This window comes from Nomascus leucogenys, chromosome 23, assembly GCF_006542625.1.
Source record: "Nomascus leucogenys isolate Asia chromosome 23, Asia_NLE_v1, whole genome shotgun sequence".
In the NCBI taxonomy this organism is placed as follows: Eukaryota; Metazoa; Chordata; class Mammalia; order Primates; family Hylobatidae; genus Nomascus; species Nomascus leucogenys.
The window spans coordinates 4,476,665-4,500,855 of NC_044403.1; the positions used below are offsets into that span (position 1 = coordinate 4,476,665).

At 39.7% G+C, this 24,191-nt stretch overlaps 1 protein-coding gene across 3 annotated transcripts in view; it reads left to right on the forward strand.

The window, feature by feature from the left end:
* The window catches only part of TMTC1 (transmembrane O-mannosyltransferase targeting cadherins 1), a 283,499-nt gene that overhangs the window by 171,453 nt on the left and 87,855 nt on the right, over positions 1-24,191 (forward strand). For all 3 annotated transcript variants that reach the window (XM_030804535.1, XM_030804536.1, XM_030804537.1), the window contains one exon: positions 9,391-9,512. In XM_030804535.1, the coding sequence (XP_030660395.1) occupies positions 9,391-9,512 (122 nt within the window). The remainder of the gene's footprint in view (positions 1-9,390; positions 9,513-24,191) is intronic.

The window sequence follows — 24,191 nt, forward strand, 5'->3', positions numbered from 1 at the left end:
TTTTCTGCCTGTTATAGATTTTGGTCCTCACAATGACAATGTCTTCACTTGGGGAATAATTTATTGCCAAGGCTTGTTGAAGAAACAAGTTTGTTCTTTGTTTCTTTGTCTAAAACATTTTATTTTCTACTCCCTTGTGAGACTTTTCCAAGAAAAATATAACTCCCAACTAGCGAATATTAGATTAAGTTCTTACTTTTATCTGTATGTCAAGCCTCATATAGATCATATAAACCTTCTTGTCTTTTATATACACTTGAGATATTTGGACTGTTGTGCTTTGGTGAAAATCAGTCTTTTTATGCATGCATCTCCCATGCTCTGAAATGATGAAGATAGGTGTGTGCCTGTCTGAACTCAGAAAATTACAAGCATTTGATACCATTTCCAAACATAGGGACCTTTGTTTCCATCCTTTGCTACATTTCATTAGTCCATTAAATTCACCCTTTTAAGCCATGGCAGGTAGGCTGTTTGAAAACACAGTTCAAGGTGAAGGAAGAGCATTATTCCATCATGTCAATTATTCGTGTAAAGAGCCTTTTAACCATTTGTGGAAACAAAATGATCCATCAGGATTTTATGACCATATGTTTCAGAAGTAGGGATGTGGGTCTTGTCCAATGAGATGTGACATGTTTTGATTATAGAAGATATTTTGATTTTGGATGAGTACATTGACAGATAACAGGAATCAAATCTACCACGAATAGTAATTCCTCTAGAAGTTCAATCATACAAGCAAATCTCATATTTTTTTCCTCTTTCTTTTACCTCTTAAGAGAAGACTTACTACACTTCTTGTTATATTCATGTGTAGTATCCTTGAAGTAAGCCAAACATATCTCTGTAGTTTGATAAAGTAGGATGGATGATTATCTTTTGGAAGTGCTGCTGTAAAACATTTAGATCTTCATTAGGAGAGTGAAACTGTGTGGACTTTTTTATGGCTCTTTCTCCTTATTAGTTTTAGATTATAGAACAAAGGGACTGTCTTCTATATGACAATTCCAAGTGGATAGATGAATCATGTATTTTGGTGAGTGTGACTTGCTTTGTGAAAAAGTAAAACATTTTGTCACTTTCTTAACAGAAAAGAAGTGATCATCCTGCTTTGGAAGACTTTGCCTGAGGGATGTCTTCTTAACAGAAACATTTGAGCTATAGTCATAGGTAGAGGACCACTTCTCCCAGGCGTGGATATTTCCTATTTTCCTAGGAACAAAATGGTTTATGAAAATGTATCTGATTTATCCTTTTCCTTTCTTTCTTCCATTTCATCAAAGCTAGATTCATTCGTGGCTTTATTGCATGTTTAAATCCATCTTGGTTCTTCATTGAATCCTCAGAGAGGGAATAAAATGATTAAGCGCTCCTACTTCTCTTCCGCACTGGGTCCCCTTATTAAGTTAGAGTTCTTGACCTAGGATTCTGTGGCATTACTTGTGCCACAGTCATCTCCATTTTGCCAATCACAGCTGAATGTGGTAAGCATGATGCTTCAAAGCCCTGACACCTATGCAGCTGGCTGTCTCCCTCCACCCCCTACTCAGACAGGTTCCCAGCACATGGCTGAGCTTTTGCCCAGATGTTCTCACAGGCACCCATCTAGTGCCCCTCAGGCCACGGCCTCCCACTGAAGTCACGGATGTCAGGTGGGGGTCCTAGGTGTACCTCACTCAAGCCCCCCTTTCTCCTGAGTCACTCCATTAGCTTAGATCTCAATGCACATGGACACATATCTCTTAGAGCAGCATCACTCTTCTGAGTTTCCAAATCCATCTGCCTGAGTAAATACTATGACAGATATGTTACAAGATTAAGTGATGATCACAGTGTTACATTCCTGGAAAATTCATCATAAACAGTGGAATATTATAGAAAGAAACTTAGAACAATAACAAGTTAGGAATGTGTGTAGATTTAAAATTTAGAAGGCCTTTGACCCACTTACCTGGATACTTAACTTATTCATTGAACCCCTGTGGTCACTAGAATGTGGATGCTCCTTCACTTTCCTTACTAAGAAGGGCAGTTTCATTACAGTATTTGATTTCATATGTCAAAAGTGATTATTGTCCACCCCTCAAGCTCTCTCAGATATAATATCGACTTACAAGTCAGTAACTAAGATCAGTCAAATAAATTATGTTTTATCCCACTGTGATCAGAGGACATATATATGTCCATTCTTTCAGAGGATGGGTGTCAAGATGAGTGGATGAGGCCAGGTGCGGTGGCTCATGCCTGTAATCCCAGCACTTTGGGAGGCTGAGGCAGGCAGATCACTTGAGGTCAGGAGTTCAAGACCAGCCTGGCCAACATGGTGGAAACTCGTCTGTACTAAAAAAAATATAAAAATTAGTCGGGCATGATGGCACATGTCTGTAATCCCAACTCAGGAGGCTGAGATGGGAGAATTGCTTGAACCCAGGAGGTGGAGGTTGCAGTGAGCTGAGATTGTACCACTGCACTCCAGCCTGGGCGACAGAGCAAGAGCAAGATGCTGTCTCAAAAAAATTTTTTTTTTAAAAAAGATGAATGGATGAACCATTTCAAACCATTCACACATGCATTCAGAGGACTTGACAAGAAATACGTCTTCTGTGCCATAGATCCTGTTGCATCCCTGTAGAGTGTAGAATGCAATCTTGTGCTTGCATTTATCTGGCAAAGTAAACCAATAGCACCTTCTGTTAGAGGTCCTCAGCAGTGTCTCACTTGGCCACCTCCAGTTGCTGGGACATATCTGCCTTCAGTGTGTTTCTGCTATGAAATCAGATGGTAGAGAAGGCTGAAATTCCTCCCGACACTTGGCATTGACTTTGGATACCAAAGCCACGTGGACTGTGGGAAGAGGACAGGCTTTAGAGTGACTCAGACCTCAGTTTGAAGCCCTTGCTTCTTACTGATTGGATCAACTAAGAGAAGTCTGTCATGCTCTCTGGCCCTCAATTTCTTCACTTACAAAAATGGGGATAATTATACCTACTTTGTAATATTATCATGAGGTTTCAGTGGGCCCATTGAAGTCAAGTGTCTGGCATATGGTATGTGCTTGGAAGATACTTGTTTTTCCTCCATCCTCTACCACTTGCAACTTACTGGGTGGCTTTTATTGCGCCCCGCCCCCCGCCCCCCACCCCATCTGTGTGAAACACACATATAATAATTTATAAGTTAAACCGGACTTTCGAAGACGTCTTTGCTTATAGCTCTCCTCTATCTTAGTCCTTATCACACTTTTTAAATTCAATACATAGCTTTCTAATGCCTTTTCCATTTTTGTTCAGAACCACAGAAATAAAGAAAGTTCATTTCTGACTTTTTCTATGTCATCATAAATTCCTGTAATAGTTGCATTCTAATCAGGGAAATATTTCTTCACCAACATTTTTCTAATTTACTTAATTACCTTATCTCCTCACTAGTGCTTGCTTAAAGTGAATAGAAATTTTTGCACTGGACTGATATTTTTCAATAAAGTGCCTTCTAAAAGGTTTTTGCTTTTATTTTTTAAACATTTAAATACACACTTACGCAGAATATAACTTACATTTCCAAGTAAAGTTAGGAATTAGTTTATTCTCAATTAGAGTAAAGCAATCCGAGAGCTTCATGATTCCTCCTTACTTAACTCTGAAAGGTAATTGCTGTTGTGAGATAAGAAGTTTTAATCTCAGGAACTGGTGTTTGCAAGAAGGATCAGACTGTTGATTAAAAACAAATCAAACAAAAGGCTCTGTGCAAAAAAAAAAAAAAAAAATGAAGTTCAGAACCAAAGACCAGAAATCTAAAATGTCAGTTTATAAATCCTCTGATTTTAATCGGCCTTCGGTGCTCTGTTCATTAGTGCATCTGGCAGTGCCTCTTGGCAAAGAAAGTTTGGCATGGGAAAAAGCAATGTTTAAATTGGCTTGGGGAAGACATGAAGTATACAAGTCTACTTTTGTCTCTGAGGGGGTATAATTTCTTCATTCATTTCCCCTTTTAAAAATTTACTCCCTGTGCATTTATGAGTAAATTTTAGAGCTCAAGAAAGTGAGGAAATGGTATCACCAGCCTGAACCTGCTAGAGAGAGTGCGGGTTGGCTGTTGAGATCCTGAACCTGAGCCATTTTCTGTCCCAACTCAGTGTATCACATTATTTTCAGACAAGAGGAAAAAAATGTAAATGGCACCTTTCCATGTCTACATTTGAGATGTGGGTTGTGCTCATGTCACAGGAGGACTGTCCCTAAACATCTCGCAGTGTGGCCTTGTGACCACTGGGGCCTGAATCAGGGTCCCTTTCACCAAGGTGTGTGGCAGCTGTAACAGCCTCTGAGAATCGGCTTTAACTTTTCTTACTCTTTTTACCCATAAGACTGCCGCAGGATTCCCTTTGTCCCCACATTACTGTCATGGAGCTAAGATTCTAGATCTTGTTTGAGTCATAAGAAGTGGTCTGTTGCATTTAATCATTGTCATAGCGGTAAACACTCAAAACTTCCTCCTCTCCAGCTACTGAGAAATTGGTTTCAACCCCATTTGCCAGATAACAGAGCTCTCTCAGAGCTTTACTATTTCAATATAACATTTTAAATTTTTTATAGCCTCAGTGGCCTTAAACAGGGTGCCTCACTCAAGGGCTGAAACATAATGGAAAGACTGTGATGTACAGGACCAAGCCAGGGGTGTGCTGGGGCTGGCTCCTAGCAGCTCACACCAGCCCGAGCTCTGATTCTTTTTTAGAGTCCACATTTCTGCCCCACATTCTCACTCTGCTGGTCAATCCATCAGAGTCCTGGCAGGAAATACATGGTGCGGCCAGTGAGGTGATTGAAGAGAGTTTATGAAAGGACCATTTGCGGTGATGTGGGTAGTAGTAGAGGATCCACGTGTGATGGTGACACCTACTAGATGGCTTGAAGGGGCAGAGGGGGGGAACAGCCACCCAGCACCTGCTGAGAGCTGTCGCCATGGAGAGAAATCCAACAGGAGCTGTGCCTGTAGATAGGTGAGCCTGGCTACTGCCAGAGTTGGAGGTGGGAGAGGCCGTTAACATTTAAATGCAAGCAGACATAGCAGTGAAGGCCAGGTAGGCAACAGGGCAGCTTAGGGCTCCGTGTAGCTTCCCAGAGAGAGTGAGATAAAGTGTCTTCCCAGAGACATTTGCGCAGACCTCAGGCAGAATCCAGTTGCCCAAAACAGTCAGGCACTTTCTGTTCCTCTAGCTTTGCATGGCCCATGCTGGTCTTGAAAGCATTCTTCTTGGCTTCTGAGTTAGAATGTTGAAGATGAAGTCGGTTCCCCATCCATCAGATGCAGTCTGTATTATCTTCAACTTTGATAGCCTCACTAAACATAAGGGCTTTTGTGGATTCAAAGTTCACAATATTTTAAATAAACCTGAGACCTGGATTTGCTCAAGTAAAGGCTGACAGTTACATTTCCTGTAGATAGCAGTAGGGGTGTTGTGCCAGGAATCTAGATAAATTTAAACATTCATTGGTGACTACCATCAAGGAATCCGTAGTCTAACAGAGGAAGTAGACCCAAAAACATATAAAAAGGAGAGCCTAATAAGTATTCAGCCATACTAGCTGTCAGCCTGGCAAATGCCTTAACCCCAGGGCTGAAGAGGGGAGCTTTACTGTCATCAGCTTTCCCATGGATTGATAAATTGGAGGCAAACAGCTAGATCCTAGGGCTGCCAAATAAATCCTTAGGATTGAAATATAGCTGTGCAATACTTAGAATCATGTGAACACACTTGTACCCTAAATGCAATGTACCATTTCTCTGAAACTTGTTTAGAGGCGAGAAAAAAAATAGTAATGATGACAGTAATTACTATAATAAGCCTATTTTCCACCTCTCTGGAAGGGAACGGCCTGCAGTGTGTATCATCTGTGTTGAATTGGGCAGAAAGGAACCCTGTTTTTATTAACACCCACACACTGCTGGCCAGAGTGCATACACGTGTATCAAAGTATGTGTGTGTGCACACGCACGCACACGTGTGTCTTTATCTATGAAATGCACTTTGAAAGATGAACTGAAAGTATGAAAGAGGAGGGGATAAACCAGAAGCTACTAGGCTAGACGGGTTCAGGAGCTGGATTTCCTCTGAGGCAATTTATGGCTCTGAGAAAAGCCCCGCTCTTCCCTTAGCTGCTTGGCCTGATGTGCGTTTGTGCCGATGGTGACTGAGCGACCCTCTCAGCACCCTCGTCTGGGTGTTAAGACAGGATTTTCACCTCTTCGCAGCTCAGAGAGATGCTTCTCTCTCTTCTTCCCAGCCAGAAAAGAAAAATCAAACCTAACACCTATAATAGCGAATCTATCACACGTTTTTCCTACAGATATAACAGGTATATAGGTATGAATTCCTTTTCTTTTGTCTAGTTGATCACCAAATTAAAGCTCAGAGAAGTAAATTATTTTGTCTGAAGTTGCAGTTAATCAAATGTCATGTATTATAATGGCTGTATTATTAGCAGTCTTAATACTCATATCTCTTCTCTCCCTAGTATCTTTGGGAATAAGTGAATTTCCATTCGTGCTTTGTCCAAAAATGAATGCCCATGTGCACTTTGGAAAATACCATGAATTTCCTCTTTTTTCTCCTCATATTTTGTTAGGGTATTATCTGAATCTACCAGACTAAAAGAAGCTATAAATTATTTAGCCAATTTTGTCACATCAGTGATCCAAGTGATACAGAATCGGGTTGCCTCCCAGTCTGTCTCATTCTAGAAAATTTAGCCATGTCCATGATGCACTTTTTTTCCCCAACTTTACAACTCTCTGCTTGGCAGATGGAGGTGTTATTCAATAAGTATGTTGTTCTTGAATATTTTTCATCTCTCTTGACCGAATGGAGATGAGGAAAGACAAAGAGTATTGTCATCCATTTAATTTGAAAATAGAAATTTTTTCATGAGTATTAATTTTCTCAAAATGAAATAAAATAATGAAACTTTATTGAGTTTGGGCACTGCACCACTGTCTTCCATTTCCTATTTTAAAAACAGCCTGATCATTGTTCTGTTTATACCTGCACTCTTAATTCTTAATTCTTAGGATGGATTACTAGGGTGTATTACATTCTCTTTAGAAACTTCTTTGGGAAGACATGTGAATAATTTTGTAAAAAGTATTTTAGCTTTCGAAGCATCAAAAGAAGTAATCAACTATCTCTCTAAAAGTGCACCTATAAAAAGGGAATAGCAACATACTACCCAATAATAAGCTCAGAGTAAATGAGGAACATTTGACAAGACACTCTTTCTTTGGGATCCGTTTTCAATTATAAGAAGAAATACTTGCTCTTGATATACAGGATTCTTGTGAAGAGTTTTTTAAATTATGTACTTTAAGGTAATGCTTATATAGTAGTGTTGGTGGGAATGCAAATTAGTTCAGCCACTGCAGAAATAAGTTTGGAGATTTTTCATTGAATTAAAAATAGAATGACCATTCAACCCAGCAATCCCACTACTGGGTGTATGCCCAAAGGAAAATCATTCTACCAAAAAGATGCCTGCACTTAAGTGTTTATCACAGCACTTTTCACAGTAGCAGAGACATGGAATCAACCTAGATGCTCATCAACAGTGGATTGGATAAGGAAATTGTAGTACATATACACCGTGAAATACTAAGCAGCCATAAAAAAGAACAAAAACGTCTTTTGCTGCAACATGGAGGCCGTTAAAGGCCATTATCCTGAGCGAATTAACACAGAAACAGAAAACCAAATACCACATATTCTCACTTATAAGTGGGAGCTAAACCTTGGGTACACACAGACATAAAGATGGGAACAATAGACATTGGAGACTCCGAAAGGAGGGAGGGGAAAGGGAGGCAAGGGCTGAAAAACTTCCTGCTGGGTACGATTTTCACTCTCTGGGTGACAGAAACAATAGAAGCCCAAGTCTCAGCATCACACAATATACCCTTGTAGTAAACCTGCACATGTACCCCAAATTGAAAATAAAAATTTAAATTTAAACAAATAAACTATACATTTTAAATTCTCAAATCGAAATGTACTTTCTAAACCCCAAGTATAGTCTAAATTAAAAAGATAGCTTGCAGCTGTTAAATAAAACGAATTTGTTCTTTTTTTTTTTTTTACCCTTTTTGGTCAGTTTTGGTAGATCATGAGTTGAAGGCTTGTTACATAATCTATTTTTTTCTTCCTTTAAATTCTGGTTCCTTTAGGTCAAAATGAGATCATTACTTATAGACCCATTAATTATTTAAGGGCAACTGTCCAAATCATATGGAATCACTCTCAGAAGTTATATTACCCTATATGTTTTAGTCCGTAAAACAAAGATTTTAATAACATCAAGGTGACAAGTATCCCAAGATGTTTAAAATCGTTATACTTTGTATAGTTAAGGTATTGGTAGCTTTTATTAGTTTTATTTCTATTTATGAAATTCTTTTACTTATTCTTTTCCAATTATTAAAAGTAACAGACTTTAAAATGTTTAAAGGAAACATTAAAAGTTGAAATATGGACAGTCTATTTGGTTTTTTTCTTAAACTTAAAAAATACATATTCTCCAGTACATTAAGGTCTGTTTTAAATATAACTCTCTTCAAATATGTCTATACCATAAATACACATGAAAATACAAATGAGTTTTTATAATGTCATTGTAACATATTATCAGTAATAAACAGAAGTTTTTTTCTGTTAATTATAAGTGACAGAAAGATCTTTACAAATAAAGATATATAATAACAGAGGAGGTTCTTTGTCAATTTAATGAATTATTATAACGATTTTTTATTCAAAAAAATCAATGGAGTAAATCCTCGCTTGCCAGCCTAATTTGAGAGGTGTGAAGGTACGCTTCAATTCAAACGATTCTCTCTCCATTCGCGTCCCAAATTTTATCATTAGTATTTGATTTTCTTGATATTACACTTTGCTTCTCCTGGTGAATTTTTTAAAGAAAATACATTATATTTTGGGAAGACATAATTCTCTGCAGTGCCTTACTGCATTTGATTTTAGCCAGTTGCTTTGCTCTTTGAGAATGGGGTGTCTGGAAAGACAGGGATTCTGAACGGAGCCAGAATCAAGAAGCAGGGTTGCTGTAAAGCCAGCCCTAAACAACAAGTAGCAGTCACTGACTGTATTGGGCCAATATCCATGTTTCTGGGTGGCAAATGTGTGTCGGGGTACATGTGTGTGTTTTGATTTGCCAGCCATTTTAGCCTGTCAGGTTTCTCTGTTAAATTCAGCACGCCAGTCAAAAGGTTTATGTTGGTCTAATTTATTCATTTCTTCATTGAGAACCTGAAAATGAAGGAGATGGTTCAATGCTGCCTGAAGTGGAATTCAACAGAAGTTAATGTATCCTTCACTATTGTGTGTTTCAGAGACTGGAGCACAAGGAGGTTTTAGTCGGCTTGTTGTTCCTGGTGTTCCCGTTCATTCCAGCCAGCAACCTCTTCTTCAGGGTGGGTTTTGTGGTGGCGGAGAGAGTCCTTTACATGCCTAGGTAACTATTGCACGTGACTTCCTCCTACAAGACCTGCCCTCTGTCACCAGCATTGATAGTTCCAGAGAGACAGTCTTTTGTGTGTAGACCATTAGATCCTCATGGGACGAGGGATGTTATTACTTCAGCTTTAAAAACAGCCACACAGAAGGTTGGATGAGAGCAAATGTCCACACATGTACTCTTGTTTACAGTGGTTTACCTTCAGTTGCAAACTTTATAGTTTAAATGTGAAATATGGACTTGAGTGTATTCAGGATTTTAGTAGTAATCATTTATCACTACATCTATGTCTAAATGTTTGTTATTAAACAGAATTACAATACTTTTCTAGAAATGTTTTTTGACTTGCGTTAAGTATTATGTTCAGTAGCGTGATTGTAATTAACTTCTTTCTTTCGTTCTTTTTTCTTCAATTTAAAAATGGAAGCAATCTCAAGAAAATTTGTCCTTGGGAAAAGAACAATGATTTAAAAACTAGAAAAGACATTCAATTGTGTGTGATTACATAATGCCACTTAGCTCTGAATGTTTGAACTGTGCTGAAGCTTGTCTGTTCTCTTGTCTTATTCCAATGTCATTGTTCCAAGGCCACTTTTCCTTTCAGAGGCTTGAAAATGTCACTGAATCAGGAGACCAAGTCTTGGTTCTGCCATTTATTGGTTGACTGACCTTGAACAAGACACAAAGCTTTTTTTGCCCCCAGATTTTCTCATTTTTACAATAGAGATTTTAGTAAACTCGCTAAAATTAACATTTTGGATTATGATACTGCCTTTTAGGAAAGTTCATTCTTCTTCTATAAGTAGGAACTTTCCTAAAAGGCAGTATCATAAACCAAAATGTTATGAGGAAATGGGTATTTTTTATTTATGATATTGTACTAGAAATTTTAAAACATGTAGAATTAGAAATGAATTTCATAATCTTTGATTCCTTCAAACCAAATACCTAACAGCTTTCTTAACACTTTGCAGCATGTGGTTTTGACTCGGTTAAGGGGAAAGCAGCCCTTAATTGTTTACTGTGTCTTCAGCCCAGTTTGGGAAGGAGATGAGTGCTTCAGAAATACTATTCAATAAGGACAGAAATACAACACAATTCTTTATATTCCACATGGTTTAAGGTAACAGCCTTTTGAAGACTTGCCAATAATAAGGAATACACCTGTAGTATAGAAGGCCAAAAAGTGGCATCGATCTGTGTTCTAGAAATGTTTTTGCTTAGACCAGTTGAATATATCTTAGCTTTTCTTTGTAGTACTGATGATTCCAATGGAATCATTCTTCATTTGATAGATACTCATAGAGCCCCTCTGCCATAAATGCTCTACTAAAATCTAATGCTACACAAGTAAGTGAATCTCAGTGTCTGCCCTCAAAGAGTTAACTGCCAATTAACAAAATGGAATCTCTCATATTAAGCGTTTAATAGGTCCTAATATTTTATAAATACTATTGTATTCATTAATGCTATTTTATCATTAATTGCATCAAAACTTTTATTGCATTTTTATTATATTTCAGTCACTATTATAAACATGTTATATTCTTTATGTCAAGTAATTCACACTGTAGTAGTGGGTCACAGCCTGCCCCTGAAGTCAGAGGGCCTGCATTCAAACTCTGGCTTAAACATGATCGGGATTCCTCTAAGCTTGTTTTCTCATCTGCATAAAATGGGAATAGTAATAGCACCCAACTCAGTGACATATTGTGATCATTAAATGAAAATGTTATAGGGCCGGGCGCAATGGCTCATGCCCCAGCACTTTGGGAGGCTGATTCATGTATATCACTTGAACCCAGGAGTTTGAGGCCAGCCTGGGCAACATGGTGAGACCCTGTCTCTACAAAAAATAACAAAAAATTAGCCAGACGTTGTGGGATGCACTTGTGGTCCCAGCTACTCAGGAGACTAAGGTGGGGGATCTCTTGAGCCTGGAAGGTTGAGGATGCAGTGAACCATGATCATGCCCCTGCACTCCAGCCTGGGTGACAGAACCAGACCCTGTCTCAGAAAAAATAAACTTAAAAACATGAGATGCCAGGCGCGGTGGCTCACGCCTGTAATCTCAGGACTTTGGGAGGCTGAGGCGGGCAGATCACGAGGTCAGGAGATCGGAACCACTCTGGCTAACACAGTGAAATCCCATCTTTACTAAAAATACAAAAATTAGCCAAGCATGGTGGCGGGCGCCTGTAATCCTAGCTACTCTGGAGGCTGAGGAAGGAGAATGGTGTGAACCCAGGAGACGGAGCTTGCAGTGAGCTGAGATCATGCCACTGCACTCCAGCCTGGGAGACTGCAAGACTCCGTCTAAAAAAAAAAAAAGATTATATATAAAACTTAGAAAGTGTTTTGCATTATATATGGTCAATAAATACTGAGTATTTTTATTGTTGATATCAGTTCCCTGAGGTAGCTGATAACATTATCGCCATTTTACAAAAATAAAACCTGGGCTCTGAGAGATTAGTTAACTTGCCCCAGGCGGTATAGCGGATGAGTGGCAGAGCTGGAACACACATCTCTGTCTACTACAGATCTCTTACCTTCTAGACTATATTGCTTCCCCGATAGGAACATCTTAGTATTCTTCTCGATTACAAAATAAGAAGAAAATCTAAACATAGTAACGGACTTTCGGCTCAACTCACGTGGTGATCAAGCTTCTAAGAGCCCTAATATCTAGTTCTTCAGGAGCTGAGGGTTCTGGGTGACAAAGATTTGTAAGCTCAGCCAATTTGCGAGGAAATAAAGGCAGAGTGAAGGGCTGGAATTTTTAACTAGACATTTAAATTTGATTCTTCTGGAAGAGACCTTAGGTAAATGTTACAGAAGCTCATAGTATTGTTGCCCACCCTTTGTGGGGTATCTTATTGTAAGGGGTTCCTCTTGCCCGGGCAGGTGTATCCTCCAACCCCCAGAATCATGCCAGCTCCGGCTCTTCCCAGGCTGCTGTATCTTAAATAGACCTTTCTATGACTCCAGTTTATTTTTTCCTGGGAATAAAAATGCCCTTTTTCCTCTAGGCATAAGCTGATTTGGGTTAAAATAAAAGTGCTGAAAAGAAAGCATTGATATTACCAACAGCAAGTGCCTGTCTCACGGAACCAATCTCGGTTTTGCTTCATTTGCCAAATTCGGTAAAGAGGCACCCAAAATAAATTTCAGTAAACCAGTTTTCGTTAAAAAGATGACTGTCCTTTTCTTTCCAAGTTCCTCCATCTATGCCTTGCAGCATTGTCACTAAGTCATCTTTTTCTGAGTGTTTCTCTTTACTGCTTAGTGAATTCCTGGACTAATACATACCGTCACCATCCCAGCCAGGCTACTTTCCCCCTCCAGAGATGCCGTCTCAGCAGATGCCAGAGCCACCTGAGCAGAGGGTGGAGGTGCTTTCCTGCCCCTTAGAGGTGGTCTGGGGGCTGATGAAAGGGTCAGGTCACTCAGCCAGGTTTACAGTCCTGACCTCATTTGAGAGTTTAACTTGGATTTCGGGAGAATGACACAGGAGGAATCTTAGGAATATTTGAATGGGATGCTGTACCTCTAATGAATCCATCTTTCTTCACAGTCATTATTGTAACTAAAACTGCAAGGGAGCTGTGTTCCTTTTGGCCCTGGATTCCACTGGTATATAAAATTGTGCAATTGAGGTGGTCCAGGATGAGTTGGAAATTAAAGTCTGGGTAAGGAAACTTCTGTGTTGTGGCTTTAGAGAGTCTCTGATGACTTCATCAAAGCCATTTTATAAATATTGACAGTTTTCTTTGAAAATGGGGGACTAGGAAAAGATTTTACCTACCAGTGATGAGCTGCCCCTGTCTCAATGGAGAATAGCAAACAGTTGAGCTAAGAGTTTCTGAAATCTTCCCCAGAGCCACAGAGGATTTTGCAGATGCTGTAGGCATCCCGTGGATGTGTCAGAGCACTGGATAATGCCTGTTCCATTTAATAAACCTACATATAGGTGTTGAGAATGGTAAGAACATGTTCGAAATGTTTTTTTTTTTTTTAACCCAGGAATCATATCTTCATGAATCTCCTTCCATCCTGACCTTGACAAGAAACAGCCATTTTCCACAGCATTAGTATCCAGGCTCTTTTGAGGAAAAAAAAAAATTATATATACACACACACACACACACACATATATACACATATATATACACATATATACACATATATATACACATATATATATATATGGTGTAATGAATGACATCCTGAAAATACAGATCATCACTTTTATGCAAAAGCTCTGTGTTGTCTCAGAAACTTTAGTGAACAATAGGAAAATGAAGTCAAAGGCTCAATTGGTAATCTTTCTGAAGAAGGTGAACTTTCTACTCATCAGATGTTTGTTTCAAGCTATTATGAAGCCAAATCCTAGCTTTAGATGCTCACGCATGAATTTCACAGAAGTCATGTCCAGCTTCACTGAAGCCCGCGTTGAGTCCCTTCGATCCCAGGGGGGCTGATTTGGCCGTTTTACAAGAAAAGTGCAGAATGAGTCAGACCAACAGTGCTCTCTCATCCTCCGTCTTTATGCTTAACAATGAACTAGCCACTTAAATCCTGTGGCTTCCGTTCCTCCATCTCAACCCAGAAGAGGTCTGAAATATCACCTTCCTCTCATTTGCACTTTGAAATCTGTGGATAAAAGGGACAGAAATAGGCTATCTGCTTAGCATTGCATTGCTTCAGGGTCAGAGTTTACCACCAAAAGAAACTGGAATAATCTTTTCTTCTGGTGACAAAGCCAGTTTTGCAGATCTCCTTTTTGAACAGGCAAGAGAGTTTGGGGCTGAAATCATTCTTTTATAGAAATTTTGATCTTTTATTTTTTCCCAACAGAAGCATATAATTTTATGCCTTTTTTGTGTTTTATAAAAACCACATTAAATTGCTACAGTGAACTAAAATTTCTTAGAATTGATGAAGCAGAAGTAGTTGATGATAGCTCTCAAGTAAAGTTACAGAAAGTGACTGAATATTCATTCACATGCCAGATTAAGGATGATTTATTCACTTCAGTGCCAAAGAGCAAATTCCTGTGCTACTTTAGGAAGACTTGAATGAGTAGAGAGAGGAAAAGAATGGGAATAAGTGAGGGCAGAAACAATATTTTGGGATACAACTGATCAAGAATGACTGAGAAAGTAATAAAAGGCGTTCACATTGGAAAGGAAGAAGTTAAAATGTCCTTGTTTGCAGACAACATTAAAGTTATATACATAGGAAACCCTGAAAACTCCACCGAGAAACAGAACTAATAAATGAATTCATTAACATTGCAGGATACAAAATTAACTGACAAAAATCAGTAGCTATTCTATACATTAACAGCAAACTGTCTACAAAAGAAAACAATCCCATTTGCAATAGCTACAAAAAAAAATACTTAGGAATAAATTTCACCAAGGAAGTAAAAGATCTCTACACTGAAAGCTATAAAACATCAATGAAAGAAATGGAAGAAATAAAATTCAATGAAAAAATTCAGTGAGAAATGGAACTTTTTTGAGAAATAAAATTCAATGAAAGAAAAAATTGGAAAGATATCCTGTGTTCATGGATTGGAATAATCAATATTGTTAAAATGCCCAGAGTGATCTGTAGATTCAGTGCGTTCTTTATCAGAATGCCGTCTTGAAATCATACCTCTCAATTCAAAATGGAATTTTCAGTCTAACATGGATTGCTATTGAAACAATTCTGTAGGATTTATTTCTCAACATGCAAAAGGAGAAAAATTACCTCTGAAGTTACACTGCCTCTGTTACCTGATTTTGGGAATCCCTTCTCATGATCCATCTGTGTATTTGTATGCTTCTTTGGAGTTGCTAGAAGAGAGTGAGTCTGTTTTGCCAAATATTAATATCAGCAAAGAAATCACAGAAACTTGCTTTCGCAAATCTAATAGGAAGAAAGCTGAACTAGGACTCCACACAGCCCCTATCTGTCGCCCACTGGCTAGCCGTCTTGAAAGAATCATTGAATAGGGTCAGGTTACTGTTTTTCTATTTGTAAAACCAGAATGTTGGCCTTGCTCTGTAGTTCCCAAATGCTGGTTTTCACTAGTTTGGAGATAAACTATGGGGTGAAAGGAGAAAGAAAGATAATGTGGTGAATTTTGCATAAAGTTAAACCTATGCAGTTTTATAAAACTATGAAATTTTATCTTTCCTATATTTCTGGTATTCTTGTCATGATGATAAGAGCAGCAGGAGGTAGATGACCCTGCATCAGTTCCTTCTCCCCCATTCACCCCCATTTTGTGGGTGGAAATTTTACTGGTTTTAGAAATAGAACATTTTTATAACCCCTCTGCTACATGATCTCTAAGGTCCCTTGCCACTCCAAATTTTAACTGTTTTGTGATTCAGCATAGCTCTGTAAAAAGGGTGCTTTTTTCCTCCTAAACTTTAAGCTTTGTGCGCTGCTTTTTTTTTTTTTTTTTTTTTCCACATTTTATGGCATGTCTGCCTGTGTCTAGTCAGATTCAGTAAGATGGGCCAGTGGAGAAGGGAAGACGTGTGCCCCGAGGTGAGGCAGGAAAGGGAGGAAGTCCATCTGCCATGGGACAAGCTCTCTGGAGGGCCCGACAGTGGCCCTGTAAAGTGGTCAGGAAGCCTTGGTGTGGAGCCTCCATTGCCTCCACTGTGAGGCTGTGAGCTGTCCTCATAAGCAGCAGGAACAGGTGATGCTTAGACATTCACATGGACTGGCCAGGCATGGTGGCTCACACCTGTCATCCTAGCATTTTGGGAGGCCAAGGCAGGACAGTTGCTTGAGTTCAGGAGTTCAAGACCAGCCTTAGCAATATAGTGACACCTCATCTCAAAAAAAGAAAAAAGAAAAAGAAGAAAAAGAAAAGAAAAGAAAAGTTCACATGGACAAGCAGCCACTAGGAACGTCAGGAGGAAATGAGGCCCTGGCCACTGAGAAGGGCGACACAAGAAATGGCAGATGGCTGTCTTCAAGAGATGATACTGCGGATGACTTACCAAGAGAGGCAGCAGTCCCTGAAAACAGGTTAGATATTAGCCTGTAAACAGAAAGTCATGAGGTGAGACTTGGGAACTGAGCTGAAGCCTAATATCTAAGCAGGGGCCTCAGACCACGGTCAGACTGCCCCAGAGGGTGAGTGGTGCTGAGTCTTTTGTCTAAAGCCATGACTGGTAAGGATGGGACAAAGCTGACCCACAAATAACAAGTCACTTTAGATTTTGTTGAGGCCAAATCACAAGAATAGTAGAAAGCCCGGGAGCCAGGCAGAGCCAAATATTCAGTCTTTTTGTTTTATGCCTTCATTCTTTGTTTGAAATTCTCATCGTAGAATGCAGTAGAGGGGCAGGAAAAGCAACGTAGGCTTGTCAATGAGCCACTCAACTCAAAACTTAGGAGAAAGGTTGATGCACAGTTTTCAGTTAACAGCTCAATGCACCAGCTTTGTGAGGATGTGTATGCTTATGCATCAGTAGACATATGTGTTGGCTAAATAACCCAAGTCCACTCAATTATTCTTCAGTTTCAGGCATGAATCCATTTTTTTATGCATTTTTATTATGGTCATCTTAAAACAACATGCTTCCCTTTTCATAGCAGGAGTGATGAAAGGTGAGGGAGAAAGCCTGCGCATTTTTACACTAGGGAAAAATGACTTGAGATCACTATGTGATCTGAAGACAAAGAATGAAATAAAACTTAGTGATACCATTGGAAGGGAATCTGTGGCAAAATCCAAAGTTTGGGTAATGAAAGTAAAGAAGTCAGCCAGGCACGGTGGCTCACACCTGTAATCCCAGCACTTTGGGAGGCCGAGGGGGGTGGACCACTTGAGGTCAGGAGTTCAAGACCAGCCTGGCCAGGTGAAACCCTGTCTCTACTAAAAGAACAAAAATTATCCAGGTGTGGTGGCGCATGCCTGTAATCCCAGCTACTTGGGAGGTTGGGGCAGGAAAAGTGCTTGAACCCAGGAGATGGAGGTTGCAGTGAGCTGAGATGATGCCACTGCACTCCAGCCTGGGCAACAGAGTGAGACTCCGTCTCAAAAACAAACAAACAACAACAACAAGACAGAAAAGTAAACTAAAGAAGTCCTTTTTTAATCTCAGTGAAGGATTCTAACATTCTTAAATATGGTATCTTCCATGTTACTCACCACAATGTAAAAGAAAGCTGAGTCTGTCAAGCTTTCCTGTTTTCCTCTCATGCTATTCCTTCCCATGTCTTCAGTCCTCAGTGGGACAAAGCCTTAGTGTCCAGCAGTCAAAGACTCTGCTGGTTTATTAACCTACAAAGGGGTTTAAAAGTTGATTAAAGTTCTACTTCAGAATACTATGGGATAAGACTAGAAAGATTTTAACTTGAATGTGTTAGTGCCTTTGCTCTTGCTGTGCCAGCATGAACTGCTCCATCTAGCCCTTTGGGACCTGAAGGCAGAAGAGGATGTGAGAGCTAGGAGTTAAGTCTCATCCAGAGAGGGCTGCTCTTGAGGGCAGTGCCCAGGAAGGGAGGGACCTGGGACTGCACCAGACTGGTGGTCAATCATCAAGGACTCTGGGGCAGTGCTATGGGAAGGTCATGACCAGGAAGGGAAGTAGAAGGACTTTGCTGAGGGATTCTACCAAATGTTTGATAAAAGCAGAGATTGTAGATCACTGACCAATACAATATTAGAACAGAGGAATGGCTAGAATAAAGTGAGCAGAGAGTAGGTCAAGGTGCCTGTGGGCTGGAGATCCGCTGGCCAATGTGTTGTGCTCAATCAGTTGTGCTTGGCACAAAGTGCAGAGAAGTTTGAACAGTTAATTATTGGACTGGAATTCTGCCCTTAATATTACCAAACTCTGTTAGTTATAAAAGATGAATGTTTGTGTCTGTTAAGCCCTAAGTGGTGAATAGCAGATGTCTTGGAAATCAGGATTTGAAAGTAAAATTTAGTATAAAGTATAATTTAGATTCAGATGAGGCTGAATACCATAATACAAGTGAGAAATGTAAGCTATGCCAGGTAACTAATTGCAAGTCATGATTTCAATCTACCCTATGCAAATGAGATTGGGTGAATCAAAGTCAAAGGAAATCAAAGAAACATAAATACAGGCCTCTCCTTTTTCTTCCTTCCCTTTCTTCCTCCTTTGGTGCTTCAAACCTCTTCATTTCTTTTCTAACCTCGTGTGCTTAAAAGTGAGCAGCTCAAAAGTGAACAACCCTAGCACTTAGCAAGTTAGCATTCTGCAATGCCATATTGAAGGGGGTTGTGAAATGTGCCTCTGTGGATGGAAGAGAGAGACTCAATTGCAGATGCTACACACCCAGTGCCCTACAAAGTGGGCCGTGACTTTGCAGGGAGGATGTGGGTGGACCTAAGTGTTGCCATTTCAGCCTCTTGTTCATCAAGCTCCTTTGTTGTTATTGGTGAATTTCTTTCTTTCCTTTTCTCTTAGAGAATACATCTCAAACCAGGGACTCCTTATGCAGATTTTAGTAATCTTATCAAATCCTCCTTACTCTTCGAGCAGCCTTCTTTGTCTTGTTTTCATTAGGATTGGGACCACCATTTTGTTTGCCTGTGTTTTCTCATAATACCCAGCATGATAGATGTTGGTTGCAAAAAGAATTGTAGGGAATTAAAGAATGATGGACACATTATGAGGCCTATGCCTGTGCAGTCAGGTCTGTATTAATTCATGGGACTAGAGGAGAGGACAGCAACAAATAGTGGATTACCCAGTATGCCTTTGCTTCCAAAGTGAAGTTGCTGGACTCTCAAATATAGTAGTTTGTGGAAGAAGAAATAATAGAACTCGGATTCTCAAGGTGAGTATGCTGTAGAAGGGTAGAGAAGGTGGTTTTCCTAATTTTTTGGAGGCAGTTTTAGAGTCACTCAGCTTTGACCAAAGGTCTTCCAAGCCGTGATGGGAAATTTATTAATAATTGAGACCACGTGAACCAGGCTGGGGTGAAGGAAGCCAGTCCTGGAGTAAAGGCACCATCAAGGGGAAACAGCCAGGCCCTGAATACGGACAGTTCTGGTGATAAACAATCGTGGGTCTTATTATCTTCAAGGTCAACTTGGATTGACTGATTTTTAAGTTCACCTTTGTTTCCATGTTAGTTTCTGATACCTTCAACCACAATGGTTCAGCTACGCTTATGAAGCAGCCCCTGCTATGTTTTATTTGCTTAGGGTTCAGAAATGAATAAAATGTTATTCTATCCTAAAAAGAACCTGCTTGAACTTCCAAACAGTTAATAATTTTATTTCTTATCAGGGTTGAATGCAGAAGCTTCCTCATTATGTATTAATTCACCAAAGAGATTATAGTTTACATTATCTTCATTTTCACAGAAGTGTACATTGCAGAGTAGAGAGAGGTTTGAAATGATTGTAAGGGAGGATTTGCTTAAGTGCTTGTTTGTGTCCCTGATGTGTGAATGAACATTAACATAAACATGTGACTACAATAGTTCACATACTACCAGTGTATCTTACCTCCTGCAATATCTGTTCTATAAAAATGATGTTTGAATCAAACCTTTTTGAAGCAAATAATAGCGCACAAGGAAATTTGCTCCTAAAAAACTTATAATGAAATTAGATATTTTGGGTCAATCTGGACTTTGATAAACTGAATTTTCTTGAGGCATTATTTACAGATCTAATCACATATTTTATTAATGTGTAACTGGTAGAGTAGTTATACTGAAAGCACACATAAACACAACAACACTGCATTTGATACCTTTAACTTCACCTTTAGTTTACAGAACATGTTCACATACATTATTTCATTTATTCCACGCAACAATTCTTTGATGTGGGTTTGGCAGGAAATATTGAGCCGTTGTCATATAAATCACAAAGGCTCCATGAGAGATTGTCCTGTGCCCAGAGAACTCACGAATGGCAGAGAAGAACCCAGCTCAAACAGAGAAGAACCCAGCTCAAACAGAGAAGAGCCCAGCTCAACCAGAGAAGAGCCCAGCTCAACCAGAGAAGGGCCCAGCTCTCTTGACCCAGTTCCAGACTCTTTCATTTCCTGTGAATTCCCAGTTCCCTTTTCCTCATTGTGAACCTCCACACATAAAATCTGCACTAGAACATCTGTGTTCCACTGTACCTAATAGAGTCCTCTGGGCCTTAGGAAGTTACTATACTTACAGTAACCTGATTTTGACATCTCTGTTTCTACCTGGAATACATGCAAACTTTACACCTTCCCTGCTTCTTACTCTATTTAGCAGAAAAATAATTGCCTAACAGTAAATCATTATAGTATAATAAGTTTAATGTTATAATGTTTTGTGTGTATCAGGCATGGTGCACTACAAACAATTGTTATTCTCCCCTCACAATGTAAATAAATTAAGAACTAGAGAACTTAAATAATTTGTCCAGGATCAAACAACAGTGTCAGGGTGGACATGCAAACCAAGGCTTTTCTGATGCCAGAGCCCTCCTGCCTTATTTACTACTAAATGTTTCATAAATTTTGGAGCTGGTAGGTGGACTATGAGGCTGAGAGGAGTAAAAGAAAATTAGGTAAGTTCTCAGAAGGTGAAAGCATTGGCATTTTTCTCCCAATTGTGCTGTAGACATGCTGGAAAAGAACAGAAGAAATCTATCTCATGGAGAAATATATATAAAGAATCCTTTCATACTTACCCCAGGATCTCAGCACCTAGCATGGGAGGCTAAGGAAATACACAGAAATGCCTTTGGGGATTCTTTTCTTGGAATATGAATAAATTCTCACTTCCAAATATATTCATTCTTCTGGAAAATTTCTCCAACCATTGAATGTTTGAGATAAAAAATGAGGGGAGAAATGGGGACCCTAATCAGATTGGAATGAAGCTAATTAGGACTAGGTTTCACTTAGACTGTCTAAAATTGGGAATTCTTTAAAGGAGTATAATGGTAAGATTGCCTCTGTCTTGTATTAATAATGCTATTTATGGATACTCTCGGTGGGTTGTTACAGCTTGTGGACAAATTAAAAGGTAGAATTTCAGTTCTACTTATAGCAAAAAGATACTCTTTGTTGCATATAATTAAACAGAAAGTGAAGCCATAGCAAATATCATAAAATGTCTGAGCCAGAGATAGAAAGCTGTCATCTTTCTACTTGTGTGAATTCTGCTTTAAATGTGAATGAGAAGTGTTTTGTTTTGTTTTGTTTTGTTTTCACTTAAAAGCTTCTTGGTGAGTTTCAGGAAAGTACATTTGCCCTAACTATTACGCAGTGATTCGCTGCTAACAAGTTCCCAAACAACAGATTTAAAACATTTGTTATTCTAATGCGAAAGGACAAACATTGGTGGTTTGCATTTCCTATTAAATTCTCTTCGAATGTGCATCATAAAAGCAGAAAGAGAAATGCAAGTGTTTTTAGTTATTTAAGTGCTGCATGCCTAGCAGTTTGTCAGCAAAATCAAAACTGGAGATACCAGCAGCCTGTTAAGGAGAGAGGTGTCTCTGTGTGTCAGATCGCTACATTCTCAAAGGCAGCAGTGGTGGTTCTTTCTCAAACGTGCTTTGAAAATGCATCTTAGTACTGAGCTAAACCACGCTGTCAGCAGCCCGAGTTTGGCTTTGGGCCCTCCAGGTTTTGATTTTGTGAAGTATCAGTGTTTGCACTGGCTCTTTTGTGTGGGTTGTGAAGGTCTCTGATCAGCAGCCCAGAACCTCCTTCACCAGTCTGACCAAAGCAAGCAAGCTGGACTCTGGTTTCATCTCCCCGAAGGCCAGGAAAGCATGTCGTTTCTCATTGGCTTGACTTCCCACTTTCTTTTCTTTTTTTTTTTTTAATTATTATTATTGTACTTTAAGTTTTAGGGTACATGTGCACAACATGCAGGTTTGTTACATATGTATACATGTGCCATGTTGGTGTGCCGCACCTATTAACTCATCATTTAGCATTAGGTATATCTCCTAATGCTATCCCCCCTTTCTTTTTTTTTTTTTTTTTTTTTTTTTGAGACGGAGTCTCGCTCTGTCACCCAGGCTGGAGTGCAGTGGCGCGATCTCAACTCACTGCAAGCTCCGCCTCCCAGGTTCACGCCATTCTCCTGCCTCAGCCTCTCCGAGTAGCTGGGACTACAGGCGCCCGCCACCACGCCCGGCTAATTTTTTCTTGTATTTTTTAGTAGAGACGGGGTTTCACCATGGTCTTGATCTCCTGACCTCGTGATCTGCCCGCCTCGGCCTCCCAAAGTGCTGGGATTACAAGCATGAGCCACCGTGCCCGGCCTGCTGTCCCCCCTTTCAAAAGGAGGCCACGTCCTGCCTCTAGTGATGGAGAGAAAGAGTGTGTTTCTCTCCCCTGCTGCTGAGATCTGCATTCAAGCAGATGTTGAAAGATGAAGTTTCATAGTGGAGAAATATCTTGATCTCTATGATATTTGTGTCAGACTTTTAAGAATGTGATACTCTCTAAGAAATTTGCAAACCTAAGTAGAGATTATTTTATATGGCTTAACATTTCTTTAAACCATATGTCAATAATAAGGATATTTGATTTAAAATTTTTCATGTTACTTGATACAGGTGCTGACTGAAAAGGAATGTATTTTCCTTCATTCTGGTTATAGCAGGGATCCACCAACTATTGTCAACCTAAAAGGAAGAAGCTGAGGCAAAATTAATAAAGTAAACAGTTTATTTGGGCCAAGGCTGAGGATCCCAACCCAGCAGAATAGATTCAAGTTGCTCTGAATTTACACACTCCAATTAGCAGCAGTTACAAGTGGGTTTTGTTTAGTTTGTTTTTGTTTTTTTGTTTTGTTTTTTGAGAAGGAGTTTCACTCTGTTGCCCAGGCTGGAGTTCAGTGGCATGATCTCAGCTCACTGTAACCTCCGCCTCTTGAGTTCAAGTGATTCTCCTACCTCAACTTCCCGAGTAGCTGGGATTACAGGCATGCGCCACCACACCTGGCTAATTTTTGTATTTTTAGTAGAGACAGGGTTTCACCATGTTGATCAGGTTGGTCTCAAACTCCTGACCTTGTGATCTGCCCGCCTTGGCCTCCCAAAGTGCTGGGATTATAGGCATGAGCCACCAAGCCTGGCCACAAGTGTATTTTTAAAGGCAAAAGGGGGGACACGGAGTGGGCTGGTACAAAGTTGTTGGTCAGGAATTCTCATTGATTTACACTGAATAACACTGATTAGTGTTGGCTATCCATTGTTAAGCTGCAGGGTGTGGGTTATAGTGTCTTGTGTGGTGTTATTAGGATACTTTATAGCCCCTTGTGGCAATAACAAGCAGTTTCAAAAGATGAATACATAGCTCAAAGAGGGGAATAGGATGTGATTGCAGTCTCATTTTAATGCCTCTCTGGGCCTGATAATGAAAAGGACTTCATTCCTCAGATAAAAGTTTTTTTTTTTTTCTTACTGTATGTGGCCCATGAGCCAAACGTGGCCTGCTGCTTGTTTTTATAAATAAATTTTACTGGTACACAGCCATGCTCATTTGTTTACATGGTGTGGATGGCTGTTTTCCTGCTACAGAGACAGAGTTGAATACTAACAACAAAGACTGCGTGGGCTGAAAAGCCTGAATTATTGCCGACCCCTAGATTATAGCACAGCATTAGGGCACTGAGCCTCCAGATCTGGCCCATTCCTAGCTTCTGGGGATGTGGGCAAGTTAC